This window comes from Corvus moneduloides, chromosome 12 (genome assembly GCF_009650955.1).
Source record: "Corvus moneduloides isolate bCorMon1 chromosome 12, bCorMon1.pri, whole genome shotgun sequence".
Classification (NCBI taxonomy): Eukaryota; Metazoa; Chordata; class Aves; order Passeriformes; family Corvidae; genus Corvus; species Corvus moneduloides.
This window is the reverse complement of record NC_045487.1, coordinates 4,199,523-4,216,324: the sequence shown is the minus strand read 5'-3', so window position 1 is coordinate 4,216,324 and position 16,802 is coordinate 4,199,523. Positions and strand designations below refer to the sequence as shown.

Genomic DNA, 16,802 nt, shown 5'->3' with positions numbered 1-16,802 from the left:
CTGCAGAGGTCATTTTTTTGCTTTATTGAAAACAAAGTATACCTTATTAACATTTTAATAAAGAGAATCTCTTTGCAGTGGTGCTCAGAGTTGCTCTTATTTCTCCTTGTGCAATTCCACTCTCTAAAAGGGAAAATACTATTGAGATCTGTAAAGCATGATGTGTTAGACTGAAACTAAACACAGAAATACACCAAAGCAAAATGCTTCCTAAAGGTGCTGTGTTTGTAGAGGTGCTTGCCCGATATGTGTGATGCAAAATGGGGATGCTTTGTGAAGAAATCATCCTTGTAAAGCCATTGGTTCTGGTCATCAGACTCTATCCAATGCTTTAGTGATGATGCTGCTGATCTATTTGGGAAGTTGGCTGGCTCTCAAGGCAGAGTCTCTTCTCAAAGGCTGTTTCACAGTGAAAATATGCTCAGTGCAGCCGAGTGCATGAATGAAAAAGCCTCTGGTACCTTCTAGTCTGGCAAAATGCAGCACAAAACTCAACTTACTCTGTCTTTTCTGCTGTCCCAGGTAAGAAATGTGTGTTTTTCCCTTGCTTTTTCATCTTTCTGCTTTTGTGCATTTGGATTTGAAAGTATTTGTAATTCAGCTCTGATTTCTTAGTAATTATACATTGCTTGAATTACTGTTTAAAGATGCAGGATCTCTGCTCTAAGCCGGTTGCTAGGAATGTAGGATCTCATAGTTCCCTGATTTACAATTACAACCAATTTGCTGTGTGATATATAGCATTTTTTTTGTGTCCCTTCAGGAAGGGTGGTGGGGGGAATCTTTCAAGTGTCTCGGTTGCAGCTGCAGCGGCAATATTTTCTGTCATATCAAATGCTGCAACTTTGATTTGCCTCTTTCCTCTGTGGCTTGTGCTGGGTAGTAGGTTTATAGGCTGTTGCAGGCAGCTCACGTTATTTATTGCTTTCTTTTTATAAAAGAATTGGAGAGGGGAATATGGAGGAAAAATAAAATCAGACCTTGCAAAAGGCTCCCTTCCCCGTACTCTCCTGATAGATGTGCAATACTCTGTTAGTGACTTGCTCTGTAGCCTTTCTCTTATTAAATGTAATAGATCCCCCTCCGCCAGAAAGCAGAGGAAAAAACACCCAGCCTTAAAAGCACGGAGCTGCTAAAGCCCCGCTGCTGCTGCCTGTCAAAGCACAGGGACTCGCTGGGCTCCCACTTCTCAGCACCTCCCGGTTACTCTCTTTTCCTCTCGCTGCCGTTACAGGGCTCGCTTTTGGGAAGCTCAGAGCAGGTTTGGAAATCCTTTGTTGTTGTCCAGCTTAAGTGCATTCTCCCTCCTTTCGTCTTAGGAGTTCTGTAAACTTGGATTTAGTGACAGTGGGCTGAGATCCTCTGCACTGAGCAGGGATGAAAGTTAATTCCTTTTTGACTTGCGACCGAGAGGTTTTGTTAACCCTTAGAGGGCTGGTAGGGGTTTAGTGGCAAACAAGTGCTGGGACGCTGAGCTTGAGCCTCTGTGTTTGTGTAACTGCAACCTCCAGCAGGCATTTGGTCTGCTATCCCAAACAGGGCAACAAGGAGAAAAATGGTGAGGAATCACCATTGGGAGAGCTCTGCTGCTGAGAGGAGCTACACAATGTGTAAGGAGGAGGCAGCAGGGTGAACGGAATGCACACATGCTGTGGGTCAAGGATAGGACATTTAGGTCCTGGTTTAACCCGATCAGGAGTCAGTGTCTGGGGGTGGGTGGCTGGAGCTGTGGGACAGCGGGAGGCTCGGTGGCTGGGGATTTGGAGTGAGCAAGCACAAAGGCATTTGGGTGGGTTCGGGATAACAACCCTGCTCCGGGGAGTGGAACAAATGACAGCAGCTGCCTTGGGCCATAGGTTTGGTGCCGACCAGCGTGTGCTGGTACCACATGCAGAGCTCCTGGCAGGGCCGCTCTGCCAGCTCGGGCTGGGGCTCCCTGGCAGTGTCCGAGGGCAGCCTCTGGCTCTGCCGGGACTGGCGCAGGAGAGTGGCCAAGCTGCTGCTCTGGGAGGGCTGAGCAGTGTCCCCTGGGCTGGGGATACGCAGAGAGCTCCAGGGGAGGAGAAGTTGCCACCAGTGGGCTGAGATTCAGCCTGGGCAGGCAGCTGGGCTGGCAATGGGAGGCAGTGCTCAGGGAGCACAGGGGCTGGGGGAGGGCACAGGCAGTGGAAAGGTAACCTGTGGATGTACAGAACTGGTGCTCTCTCATCTTGGCTTTGAGACCTCCCATCTGCTTTGCTTGGCTTTCTCTCTGTTTTTCAGTCTTTTTTTTTTTTTTTTTTTTGGTACAGCTTCTCTAACATGCCACTGAATTAATCAGCTTGAGTTTGGATTTTCTTTAGTGGTCCCTTGTAGGAAAGCAGTACGTATGTGATACAAGAGGACAGACTTCTAAGTCCTATTAAACATAACTGGCATTTTAACACTAATGTCTTCTTAAAATCTGACAACGTGCAGACACCTGATTCTGAAAACACCTGTGCACTTTATTTTTAACTTTCAGTGATACTTCAGAGTTTATTCCCAGGCTGGGCTGGGATTAGTTCTGCTGTATTGCAGGGCTGAGTTTGTGGTGCTTTGGCATTGCTTCCAGCTTAAGTGCTCCAACTGCACTCCACCTTCTTTATCAGCATATATAGCTCTATCTGGAAATGTCTCTCTCCACCATGTGAGCTAATGCATCTCCAAGTTTACTTTCTAGATCATGTCAAGAGTTAATGGATTGAGGAATGAATCAGACTATAATATGGAAGTGTATGTGATTCTGTCTTCAGGTCTAGGTTGTTGAGTACCGGCAGGTTAAAGTATGAATTGGAGTGGGTGCCATGCTAGAGAAAGAAATGGAATTCACTGAAACACTGTTTGGCTTTTCTCTTTGACACAGCACATGCACAAATTTCATGTGACAGGAAAAGTAAACAGAAGAATGTGAGAAACAACATATTAAACAAATGCAGCCATCTGGCTGTGTAGTGGTTGTAACACATTTGGAGATCTTTTTCTGCAAGTTTTCTTTTTTTCTCCCTTAGGAGTAGCAAGACTGTCTCCTATAATGCAATGCTAGTGGAACCAGAAAGGATCAAGTTTGATAGAATTCTTTCTAAGCAGGAGGAATCTAGTAATGCAATACTTTCTGTGGAAGCAGAAGTTAATAATAACTTAATTTCAAAGTAATGACAGCAAGGTTTACAGTGTAGAAAAAAGTTTGAGGAAATTTTTTTTATATCAATAGGAATGCGAACTATAAAAGGCTTATTTTTTTATGAAAAGACTATTTCTAAAATTAGTAACTTGGGTTTTGTGTTTTCTTGGTCTGCCTCTAATTCAACTGCTTTTTTAAAGTATAAAAAAATTGTCTTTTGAGGCATTAAAAGGATGAAGATGGGGAATCACTTTTTCATCTCAACAAAGCAGCCCATTAAGTATGTATGCAAAAATTCTGGTAAACAGGTGGGCAATAAATTAATTTTTTAATTTGCAAAGATTTAGTCTACACTACTACCAACTGCTCTGTTTTCACCAAGAGGAAAACTAAGCCTTAGCTGGAATAACTGAGAAAGATGTTTCAAGTAATCCTTTAATTCAGACTCACCTGTAAACTCCAAAGCATAACTATGATGTGCAGCTTTATTGATCTGAAGCTGACAATAAAAACTGAATGTACTCTGGTAGCTTATGCAGTTCACTATACAAGGTACAGTAAGCAGTAAATGTATACTCTGATCTGATAGATTTAAAAATTTGCATGTTTTACATTTTCCCCAAAGGACATTTTCTAAAACCTATGTACAAAATATTTGTTTTAAAACAAAAGTGGTTCACAGGCTTCCTTTTCTATGTTATGCGTTTCATGCAGACAGATGACTCAAAATTTGTGAGTAAAGCTTAGAAGGTGAGGAAAAACCCCCATATTTTTGATGGTTTTAACAATAACTGTCATGTTTCACTGGGTTGCAACTAATTAAATTGGAAAAATGTATGGATTTTACAAGCTTGTCATTAGACTGAATAGAGAAAATTAGTCCTCAAACTCTTTCCCCTAATGCAGAGCCCACACTGCTGCATTCTTAAGCTTTTATTTGTTCAAATTTCTCCAGAAGAGGGCTCCATGCACAGCTTGAAAGGCAGCACCCAGGTACTGAAAGCAAAAGAAATTGAACAGCTTCAGGAAAAAAGACAAGTCTTGCTCACACAAGTGTGTTGATACAACAGTGCAGATAACGCTCAAATTCTGATCGAGTATTTCCCTATCATGTTGCTGTAGGTCTTATTATTTTTGAGTTCTAGAGAAGTCCTGTGGCTCTTGTGTCATATCAGAGTTGTAAAAATGCTTTAAAAATGTTAGAGAAACTCGATTGTCAATCACTATGTATAATGATTTGTACTGATGAACATTTTGTGGGCAGGCTGACACTTGCTCCCCACAGTTCCAGGCCATCATTTTCGGCTATGCAGCCAAAAAAGATCTTCCAGTTGCATATCTCATTCACAAGACAGTGTCTCCCAAAACACAGAGCCATTCCAGCAGTTGTGCTGTCCTGTTTCTCAAACATTACCTTGGAGGGAAGGTTGGCAGTAGCGAATTAGGATGGTTTTTGGCTACAGCTCTAACCTCTAAAAATATCCTTACACAGGACCTGACCACAATCCTTACTGCTAAGCGAGGGGGGTTGTTATAGTAGACAAGTGAAAACATGAAAATGCTTCTGCAGTTATGGCAATTAAATCCCACTTTGTGTACCCCTGAGAGTCAATCCTTCAACCTAAGATGTAGCTTAGGGGATATGTTGGGACCTGCTTTCTGTTTCTGATGATCAAAACTTCAAAAAGGTTGTTTTAGCACGTGTGATATTTGTGTTGTGATTCACTGGGGGTTATTGACTTGGCTTTTAGTGGCTTGGCAGCTAAGAAATTAGTATTCCTAAAAGCTATCTCAATAGACCGGTGTCACAGGGACTATTAGAACCACGTGGATGGCAACAGCGGTGCCCCTTCAAGGAGTTGTGAAGTTCTGCCTTCCTTTTCTTCCTGTTTGCTGCAAGATAAGCAGGCTCTTCCCATTCTATTAATATGTAAAAGCGAACCAGATAACAGAGCCCTCAGTGTTCCACTCTTCCTGCATCACTGCTGGAGTGAATCTCTAATCTCCAGCGTGCCATGTGTCAGGATTCAGGCCTCAGGTTCTGGAGCTCCTATGACAGCATAAACCTTCCCAGAGGATGGGGGCTTCATTTAGGACTTTGAGTAGAAAGGTCAGGTTAGCAGGTTTTTTAATTGTTTCATGGACGGTTACAGGGGCTAAACTCGCTGTTTTGGTGTGTATCACTGGTATTCCAGCCAGCAGGGACAACTGTGTCCTTGGGGCATCAGGCACAGCTTTGGCAGCTGGGAAAGGGAGGGGATTGCCCTGCTGTCCACTGGGGTGGCCTCACCTGGAGTGCTGAGGGCAGTTTTGGTCTCCAAAATATAACAAAGATATTAAACTATTGGAGAGTGTCCAAAGCAGGGCAATGAAGATGGAGAAGGGCCTTGAGGGGAAGCTGTGTAAGGAGTGTCTGAGGGCACTTGGCTTGTTCAGCCTGGAGGAGAATAAGAAGAGACCTCACTGCAGTTACAGTGCAGTGAGAAGAGGAGGGATAGACGCTGATCTCTGCTCTGTGTGACCAGTGACAGGAGCCGAGGGAATGGCCTGAAGTTGTGTCAGAGGAGGTTTAGGTTTGGTATTACAAAAAAGTTCTTCACTCAGAGTGTGGTTGGGCACTGAACAGGCTCCCCAGGGCAGCGGTCACAGCACCAAGCCTGACAGAGTTCAAGAAGAGTTTGGACAACGCTCTTGGGCACATGGGTGACTCTGGAGGATGGTACTGTGCAGGGCCATGAGTTGGACTCAATGATCTTTGTGAGTCCCTTCCAATGCCACGTATTCTGTGATTCTAACTAGAGTTCATCTGTGCAGGCAAAAAGACAAATTTACAATGTCCACTGGGGAGGAGAAACAGAATGAGAGGCATTTATCATCCTTAGGAGACTAAGTGGGCTATGGCGCTTCCCAGTTCACTCTGGATGCTATTAGTGGGTTCTTGATCACGGCCATATGGTTGCACTCTGCCCTGCCCTAATCACCAGATGGATGGGACCAGTCCAGATGGGAGGCTGTGTTCTTCTGTCACTTCATGTGTCCTGCAGCTAACACAATGTTAGTGTACACAAATCAGTAGGATATTAAATGCCAAAGAGCAGAGAAAAAGAAGACTTGATTTATTAACCACTGTTTCATTATTCAGAGGTCTTGGAAATTTGCCCACTGCTGCTTTTAAATTTTTTTTTGTGTGTGATGTGGACTGTATACTGTGTCAAATGGAAGAATCTAATTCTTTGAAAGCCTTACTATTTCGTATGAGGGGAACTCATTCTGCTTCTATCTTATCCAATATTCTATTGTTTTGCACCAATAACTTTCTTGACTAGAGGAAAAAAAGAAGGATTTTAAGATTTGGTTTGATGGAGCTGGTTAAAGGAGTTCTATGAACAGACTAAAATAAATATGAGGTATTAAGAGTGGGGTGAATCTTTTCAGCACACAGCAGTTTTCAGTATCTCTTAACCACTTGGAAAAGCTGATTAAGGTGTTTAAATAACTTCTGATATCTATGAATGTCCATGTATGGATGTTTAATTTGGTATCTTTATGGGTCTTGTTCTTAGAAAACAGAACATCCACCTTCAAGCTTTTGAAATATCTTAAAATTAGATACCCATACGCAGCTCCCTGAAATTAATAATATTTTATTACCTAGGATTCCTTAGACTCCATTTGATAAAGGTTCTACTCCCAAAACTATCATTTAAATAACTAAAAAAACCCCTAGCAAACCACTCATAGGTATCTATTTCAGTCTAAATTATTTCATTCTCTTGCTGTGAACAACTAATGCTTAATTTCTTATTAGTAATGACAATGTATATATTTCTAAAAGTTAATATTTAATGCCCAAGGATTTTGCAGCCTGGTACATAATGAAGAGCAAATAATTCTTGTGTGTATGAAGGCAGTGTTAACAGTACACACAGCAAGTGTGTTTCTAAAAGTTTGCAGAGGTTTTAGGATTTTGAGTAATCGTGGCAGATGGAACCTTGTGGAACTTGTGTGTAACATGGACTCAAAATGCTGCAAATTAGAGGTTCTAGGCTGTTGAGAGGTTAACGTGGCAGTATGCAAAGAAATATTTATACATACAGCTGGAGTTTAGGATAAGAGATGCTCCCTTGCAAATCTCTGTACCTGTAAGCTCAGGTTAGCTCAACTGTCACTATTTGTGTGCTGAGGGCTGCTGTTGGTTACCCCTCTCCCTCCCCTGGGCTGGGTGTGAGATCTCCCTTCCTGCTCCAAGGCAAGGTTGACAGACTTGGCTGGAAACACAGCTGAGGGAGTCCTGCTTCTCTGCATTAATGGCTGGCTGCCACATGGGCAGGAACACATCTGTGGCACATGTAGAAAGAGGATGGATAATTTCTTCTATTGCTTCAAATCAATCCATAAAAGTGTCGACACATTGAGTTTTGTTCAAATTGCTATGGAGCAAAAAACCCCAAACATGTTACAAAGCACTTATCATGCTGATAATTGGCTCATCTACTTTATAGACACTTAATCTCTTTCTTTTCATCTTCTTGGCATAACTTGGAATTGGGCTTCTGTGCAAGTTGTCAATAAAGAGTCCTGGAGTCAAATGCGGGTGATTTTGAACCCGTAAGAGTAAAACAAGCGCTGGCAGTTGTTCATGGGGTCACTGTATAAAGGGAGATATCTCAGCTGCCTGAAATAGGAGTACGATCCCCAGCTTGTAGAGACAACATATAAGGATAGAGGCAGGAGAGCATCATGTAAAATTTCCCCTTCCTTAGCCTGTTATAGTTTTCTTGTGTCTAATTACAATATAATTTTCAGCCAACGGTTGGTAACTGCTTGGGAGCAGAGAAAACCCCAGAAACAGTGTCCCCAGGATCTTGCATTTTCCCATAGACAAACTTTCTTGCTTTGAGTTCCTCTGCTGCCAAATAAGGTGTATTTATACACTTCTCTTGAGACAGCCCTGCGTTGTCCCTGAGGAACCACGTTTTATCAGACAACAAACAGCTATAACAAAATGTGAGAACTGAACGTAGCACTGCTCTGAAATTGACAAAGCAGGAAATCCAGAGCATCTGCTACTTTGCTCCCTAAGTGAAAGGAGATGGAATTAGGCATTAGCATTGCATGGGCATTTCCCACCCCATTAAACCCATTGTTTCAGAGCTCTGTCAGAGGAAGCTGAGCAACTCCTACTGCGCTCTGCAGCAAGAATGGATAGCTCAGCTGTGGATTTGAGCTGTTCTGTACAGTTAAATAACTGGCCAAATTAAAAGGTGTTCAGCTTGTCCTTCTGCCGAGATAACTGCTCTTGCAAGTGCCAGGAAGTCCTGGGTATTATCCAGGTGAAATGCAAAATGAAATACCCGTGGGTAGAGATAAATGAGAATGACATTAAAATAGAACAATACATAAAAGTCAGTTTTGATTTCTGGGCATGTGTACTAGCTTGCTACCTGAAGGTTGTATTGTGTGTCAGGCAAAGTGGTTTTATTGTTTTCCAAAATGTTTGTTTTCATAATTCATGATCAGATTGAACTAACTGGACTCTGAACTCTATAAATCTTGATTTATGGATATTGATATTTCTGTCAGTTTACTGATACACAGCTCTGACCTGAACACTAAACTAGTCAGGTGCATATTTGATCATCTCTCTTTAATAATGAATCATAAAATGGTTGGAGTTGGAAGGGACCTTAAAGATCATCTCGTTCCAACTCCCTGCCATGGGCAGGGACATCTTCCACTAGATAAAGTTGCTCCAAGCCCTGCCCAGCCTGGCCTTGAGCACTCTCAATCCGTTCTCTGTCTTGCCTTGGCCTTGTGGAACTCTGTGTGGAATGTGGCAATACCATTGCAGGAGTTGTTATTCGGTGGAACAAAGCTGAAGGGATGGTCAGGAAAGCCTGGAGAAATGGGAAACACACCTCCTTGCACCCACATTCCCTGCTTTTTGGGAGTAGATAAGCCTCTGACATACAGTTTTGAAATAATTGTTTTCTTCTAATGCTTTAAACTACAAGATCTCATTTAAAAATAATAAACAAGAATGCAATCTCCAATGTTAAATGTCATGAACAGTTTTCCCTAACTGTTGATCTCTGCAGTACAGTTATCAATGCAGAAATGTGGTACTTTGTGTGGTGAGGGTATTGATTATTGTAATCTGGGAAAAGAGCAGCTGATAAATTCACATACCATGTGTTACTGGGCAGTAAGATAAAGATGCTGGTAATAAATAGTGAAATTTTGTCTCTTGTCGAAATTACTGCTGGTCTTGCACATCTCTCAACTTCAGTTTTGTGTGTTTGCAATAGCAAAGCACTGCTGCTCGCACCAATGCAGGAGCAAGTCTCCAGTGGATGTGGATTGATTGCATTGCCCCTCCTTTTGCTATCTGGGTGAAGGATGGTTGGTGTCAATGCCACGTGCATTCCTCCTGTGCGCGTACCAGGATGCTTACATGGCTTCTATTGCTGTGATATCTGAGCACCCTACAAATGGTAATGAATTTATCCTTGCTTCCCTAAAATAACTGCTCAGTTACGACAGGAACATTATTCTGAAACAGGAGACAGCCTCCAACATCTGCCTGTTTCAATGACTTGAGGTCTGTTATCTTAGGTGAGTAATGATGTCAGCTGCTGTCACTTGGGCTGCTGATGTTGATTCAGTGGTGACACTTCATTGTACTCCAGACAGATTAATTCTGATTGGAGGGAGCCCAGAATAAATTCAGTCTTTAGGCCAATCAGAAGGTGGTGTCTTCAGTAGTATTTTAATAATGCAGCTCAGCTTTCAAGAATGTATTTAGTTATGATTTGCCAAGGAACTGCCTATCTCTGTACAATAGTTATTTACATGTAGAGGAAATAAGAAGATAAAAATATAATCATAACTGTACAGAGTTCTTTAGGCATAAGGAAATGGAGTGTGCTTGCTCATAGCTGGTGTTTGTGGTGGCTGCTGGCACAATGGTCAGTTGGAGCAGAGGAGGAGCAGGAGGCTGGCAGTGCTATTTACACTCAAGGCATTTCAGACCAAAGCAGTTTGGGGTAGAAAATGGGGAGAGATAATGCACAACAAACTCTGCTCCAGTGCTTGGGTAGGGCAGAGGTGCTGCATCTTTTCACTGCAACAGGAGACACAGTCTCAGTGGCAGAATATTTCTCCTACCATCTGCTCACTGATAGAGGTTCCTTTCTTCCTTCCTTTCCTCAGTTTGGAGGAGGCAGAGCTGCCAAAAGCTTGGGCTCCTCTGGCAGGAGGTGAGCTGCTGCTTGTGGCTGTCTCCCTCCCAGGTTAACTTCTGGAAGTAGGATAGTGCTGACCTAAGGTGCTTCTGTTAGGGAGACACACCCAAATGTTTGAATTCTTGGGAGGACTAAGACACGTGGATGCACCGTTTGTTACGTGCCCAAAACACGAGACTCTGTAGATTTGTATGGACTGTTGAAAGCCACTGCCTGACTTTGTGGAACAGCTGCTTCTTCCTGTGTTTGTCTCTCTGAAATGAGGATTCAGACTTCTCGCACTTGCTTCCCAAGAATACAATTTTCAAAGCTTTTTCCTCCTTCAGGAGTCAAAGGCACACAAGCACAGAACCTGTTTCTTGCTGTGCATGGGAGCTAAACATTGATTATGGGGTGGGTGAAGGAGTTTGAGTAAAACAAACTGACTTGCTTGTCTGCAATAACTCATGTTGAACCTGAACAGAATTGTTTCTCCAACTAGTCCTTGACTTCTGATTTCTGCATGCTGTGTGTTTGTGGAGTCTAGCTGGGATATGTAGGAATAAAAAGCCATAGTGCACAGCACGAATGGCTCTCTCTGCCTTACCTCCAGGCTGACTGGAAGCATCAACATTCCTGTAATTTCCTTGTTCAAATTACTTTTTTCTCTTTTTTCCTCCATCACTTTAAAATAATTCAGATAGTCTGAGTGCTTTTAGTTTTTATACTCAAACTTTCCTCCAGAACTCCTAGTGTTGGGGGAAAGGGTTAATAATTTTTACTATTTGGTTTAACTTCTCATAGATGGGCTTCAACAGGCTCTGCTGGAAATTCCATCCCTGCTCTTGGTGCTTATAGATGTTTTTCTTTTGGTGATAGAAGAGAAGATGATGGAGGTTTTCCTGCACTATGGTGAGAATCAGACACACCTGAGGGGTCACTTTCCTTTAACATTTCACATAGGTCATATTTTCACTGGGTAATCTGCAGATTCTCCAGAGTTAGTGCAGTGTTAAGCTCTAACCTTTGGCTAATGGAGTAGGGAACTCGAAGAGTTGTAGTTTAAGTACTTATGTATCTGGCCCAAACCTTGCTCTTTTCCTGCTATGTTCATATTACCCTATTCCTTTCTCCCTCAGTCCTTTCTGCACACGTGGAAAAGAGAATTTCATTTACCCCAATAATGGTGTTAGGTTGGTGATCTCCTGGGGCCAGAAGCGCTGGGGTAGTAATTTGTTAATAAACATGCTGACATAGCTGCTGAACTTCTCCTTTTCACTGGTTGACTGAGGAATATGAGAAAGAAGAGCAAACCTTAAAGAACAAAAATGGAAGGGAAAGCAAAACCAAAAGAAAAACAAAATGGTATTCAATGTGCTGTCACTTTTTGCAGCTGTTAGGATTTGGAAAGCAGCCTTTTATACTTGTGATACAGGAATGGAGCACAGACTGATTTTGCCTGATTTCCACATCTTCATTTACACAATCTTGCCTCAGAGCTTAGGCTGACACCCATATCCAGAGCTCTTGCTCCTATCTAGATCTGCAGTTGTTGGCACCAGGAAATGGTGATACTGTTTATGCACACTTGTGTATATCGGCAGGCTGGTTTTTTGAGAGGCAGGAAATTTAATCCTTTGTAAACCTCTGTATCCATTTCCAGCATTCATTAGCTGCCACAGAACTCTACTCTCTTTTACATTTTACGTTTTGGTGGGGCTTTATTATAATTTGTTCTACGTCTTGATGGACAACACTTATCTCTTACTGCTTTGATGTTGTTGTGTTCATTATCATTAAACCCATTCTGCTGATGCTTTGGGAAATTTGTTATCACACAGATGAAATAAACTTAGGACATCCCTTCCTCTAATTGCCTAACTGGATGGGGAAGGAATGGGAGTGGAGAGAACAGAAGACAAACTGGGTATAAGTTATGAGGCCAAAGCAGCCTTCATTGCAGGACAACACTTTGCAATTTCTTTTGAAACTGTTTGCATGTTGCTTTAACTCTCTGAAGCTGGTTTATTTGTCAGGAAGGTGACTTGCCACATGTCCCCTCTGTGACACCAACTTGATTTTTAACTGCTTACTGATGGACATGAGTATGTCCTAAAGAAAATTGAAAGGTAAGAAAGGGTTAGAGAACCTCAGAGGGGAAATACAGCCCTGATACTGCTTTCTAGCAATAAATATGAAGCAAGGCAGCTACCAGGAAGAGCTGGGCAATGTCTTGCTGAAATGGGGCAACTGTTAGAAAAGATAAATGCTCCAAGGTTTTTGTCAGATATTATGTGACTTCCCCTGTCCTACCACTTTTGCTAATATATAATTTCACAGGCTTATTCCTTTCCTCTTACTTTTCTGACAACTCTTGGAGGCCAGCTAAAGAACAAGAGATTAAAAGGAAGAGGACCTGGCTTCAGGCACATTTGCAAACTAGCTGCTAGTTTTCTGCAGGTCCTTCCATGTTTAAAACAGAAACAATCCTCCCCTGACAACTGAGCGTGCAATTCATGTACAATGGATCTGCTTCTGACATTGTATTTCTGGGGTGTTTGTATGACTCGTGATTTGTCTGGCAGTACTTGAGTTTAAGCACTGATAAAGGCAACACAGCAGAGTGCAAATACATTTGACCTTTCAAAACACTGAATAGAAAACAAAAATAGAAAAATAGTTACTTTGCAGTTTTTTCTTGTACATGTATAATGACTGCAAGCAAACCAGCATCCTGATTTCTGCCTTGGGAGCCTGGGTAGCACAGAGGCCTCCAGGCCCGAGCTCCGCTGTTATTCCTTCTGTTCTACTATGTGTGAGTTAGCCTGATACGGGTGTAGAGGTTCAGGTCAACTTTGATTTCCCCAGGTCAGGGATTGGCCTGTAGTTGGTGTCTGCTGCATCCCAAAATCTTCATTTTTTGGTATGCTATGCTTGTATAATTGGCACTCTGGTCTTGACTGACTTGCCTGGTGGGCAGGTGTCTGTATTCCAAGCGTAAGGTTTCATGGGAAGTGTCACTTTAAATCAGTAACACTGACACAGAACTAAGGCTCAGGCACCTGTGGGAAGTCCCTGCCAAAATCCTCAGCCAGCTGCAGCCTTAGCTTGGATGCGGCCACCTCGTAACACTGCTGTGAGCTGCTTTAAAAAGGGAGTAATTCCCTGGGTGCTCTGTGGTGTAAGTACCCTGTTCAGTCAGGGCTGCAGAGCTCAGTCTGGCTGAAATCCTCCTGGAAGGGCAGGGGATGGAAACAGAACCGTGGCTGAGGCAGGGCAACATCAGCCTTGTGACACTGCCACTCCCTGTGGCATCACTGTTCCTGGGGAGCATGTGCAGTTCTGAATAAGGCTCCAAATATGATGGGAACTAAAGATCCTCCCTTCTTTTCCTCATAAAACTGTGGTTGTTTTGTGAGCACATTCCTTTGCTTTACAAGCAGAGCAAGTACATGCAGTCCATCTCTCCCAGCCTACAAGCCAGAGATGCACAGGGTGTGCAGAGTCGTGTGTCAGGTTCTGGGTTAGGGGTAGGTTTTAAATGAGGTGACCAGGTTAAATGTTCACCTTGACCCTCTTTGGGGAATGGAGGGAAGACTGTGCAGCAGCTGGGTAGGGCTCTGATCTGGCATTGCTACAGATATTTTTGATATTTCTAAAACTACTTTCCAGTAACTGCAGTGGAATTTGGATTTTTTTGGTCTGAAGCTTCCTAGCTGTAAATGATATCCATGTTTGATTTATTTGTACTACACTGCTGCCTGTCATATACTGGTCAAGTCTGGTGCAGCAGAGAGAAACATTTTTCCCTTCTCATCCCATTTTCTTATTCCTTGGTTCATTGTGTAGTCACCTCCTGTGGCTGTATTTACATGAATTTCACTGACAACAAATCTTGAGAAAGCCACTTAAATAATAACCAATGTGTCTTTTAAATTGTTCCTTTTCCACATATTTGTGTGAAAGGGTAAACTATTGATCAGCTTCCTTAGCACCTGTAATGAAAGCTCTCTGGTTTTGTTTAGTGCTAGTGGCAAAGCTTCATGTAAAAACAAGGCTGCTGGACTGGGAGGTGTGCAATGCTTGTGGACTTAAAAAGAGGAGGAGAAAAAGAAGGGATAAACTGGTATTTTGTCTTATTTAGTAATTCTCTGCTCTAAAATATGTAGTCACTGGATAAGCAGCAATGGTGAATTGAAACTGAAATTGTTGTCTTTTCCAGACAAAGCTCTAACTGTTCCCTTCAAACTTATGCTCCTTTTTGCATACTTTTTGGACTACACTTCTGGCCTTTTGGCCAAAACATCTGATTTGTGTAACAGCCCAGCTTTGTCTGGGCAAAAGCAGGGCAGGGAGCTTCCTCAAAGCCATGGCTTTGAGTGTCCTTAGTGTGAAGTGGGTTTTGAGCTTTGGTTTTCCCCTTGCCCAGCAAACTGTGTGGACTTTGATAGTATTTTTGTGTTTTAGCTTCTCTTTTCAGACTGTGTGGCTTCACTGAGAATCTGAACTGCAAAGCAGTGCCTTTTCCCACCAACCATATGCATCAGGCTGACCTTTGGCCTGAATGCAAAGTTTGGTGTCAACCCTGTGCCATTAGCAAATATCACATAAATCACAGTGACAAGGTTTCCAGGCGGCTGTGGCTGGGGGGAGGTTGGCACTGAGTGTGTCTGAATGACAGAAGTGACTTCTGATCTCTGTTAGCACTGAAGGACAGGCACTAACAGGCCCAAGAGAACAGGGTTATTTCTTGCTCCATCCTTTGCCCTGTTTCCATGTGGACACCCTCCCTTGAGCTGTGCCTCACCCTGTCATGCTTGGTTAACGTGCCTGGGGGTCAGAGCCCACCCCTGGCACCAGGAATGGCTGATGGTCCCGGTGGGGATAACTTCACTTAGAGCTTCAGTACTTGGAGCCTCAATTCTCTCTTAACAGCCTCATCCTTCTTGAGCATCTTGATTTCAAGTGTCTGTTGAAGCACTGTAAACAGATTTCCTTCAGCTCTGCAGCACTACATACTGTGTTGCAATACATTGTCTACTTTAGAGCTGTTAGTGATTCATTAGTTTGCTGTTCCAAAAACCAATTCCAAAGGGATCACTCGTCTCCCTAGAGCAGTGAAGGTATTTTCTAGTTGGCTACACAGTGCTAGAGCAGCTTTTTTGAGACTTGCCTGGTTCAAATCATGTGGCAGTGATACTGCCAAAGGCTGCCAATTCAATGGAGGATTGCACACAGATTCCATGGGTGGGAACTTGCAATATTATTAGACACAGCTAATAATAGCTCCTCTTGACTCCTGAAATGTCAGAGTGGTCTTGTGGGTAGCTGCACTTTATAAAGCATTAACTTTTTTTTTTGCCACCAAGAGTAGTCCCTGACATATTCAATGCTGCATTATACTTGTAATATAGAAAAGTATATTGGAAATGAAGGATCTTAATCTGTCTGTGAATTGACCAGTGCCAAGATCTCAGTGTTGCAGCATCAGTCTGGGGACACAGGATTATGTCCTCTCTGTGCACTAGAAAGATGAGCTTCTCCTATCCAGAGATTCCCAAGATCTGATGAGCATGCCTCTGGAGGGGGCTTGGGAACACAACAGTGAGAGATCTCTGTACTATAAAAAAAAAAAAGGTATTATAACATAAAGCAGTAACTCAGTTTTCTCTGAGGGGGCTCAGTTGCTGTCTGCAGACTGTCCTGCAGTCAGATCTCCAGGGTTTCTGGGGTTTCTGAGTGTATCTTTGCCCTAGAACTTGTTTTTCTGGCGGGGAGAAATAACTCCGCTTTTCACAGAACTTCCAAAGTTTTCAATTGTTTTATGAACCAAGAGAAAACAGAAAATAAAAAAAAAAATCTCTACATGCTCCATGGAACTAAGTTAATGCTCTTTCTTACATTAGCTGTTTATTTCTTTTTGCTGTCTAGTGCACCCAGCAAGGTACCAGCAGGACATCTTGAGCTGCAGGATTTACTGTAAGATTTTTATGGACTGCTGGAGACCAGGCAGGAATTTTGATATGTTAGCTGCAGAGTGGCAGAAACTGATGCATAAAAAACTATGCAGACAAAATTCTTAGTCAAAAGGTGCCAGTATTTAGAAGAGTGAGAAATTAAGCAATGAGGTTTTGTTAGTTTTGAGGTTATAACTGAAATCATAGCTCTGAGCAGGTGAGCTGAGCTTCAGGAGATGTTGGACACTTGTCTCCCATGATTTGAATTAGCTGGGGCACCTGCCTCTTGCAAGTACAGAGCTGCATGGGAATGGCATGAAGCCATGCAATTGAGGGTAATGCAAATGTGGGGACAGACGGATGACCTGTATTCCAAGTGACTCTTCTCAATTGCCTTTTACTGCTTTTTATTACAGTTAAACACCTGGGTGTGTCTTTCAAGGCAGAATTGCATCACTGGGGGCCATGATTAACATGACA

General features: G+C 42.7%; 1 protein-coding gene across 2 annotated transcripts in view; it reads left to right on the top strand.

Moving 5' to 3' along the window:
- Positions 1–350: 350 nt before the first annotated feature.
- Positions 351–16,802, top strand: part of CDH13 (cadherin 13) — a 449,036-nt gene continuing 432,584 nt past the window's right edge. For both annotated transcript variants that reach the window (XM_032121641.1, XM_032121640.1), the window contains exon 1: positions 351–522. In XM_032121641.1, the coding sequence (XP_031977532.1) occupies positions 478–522 (45 nt within the window). In that variant the 5' untranslated portion in view covers positions 351–477. The remainder of the gene's footprint in view (positions 523–16,802) is intronic.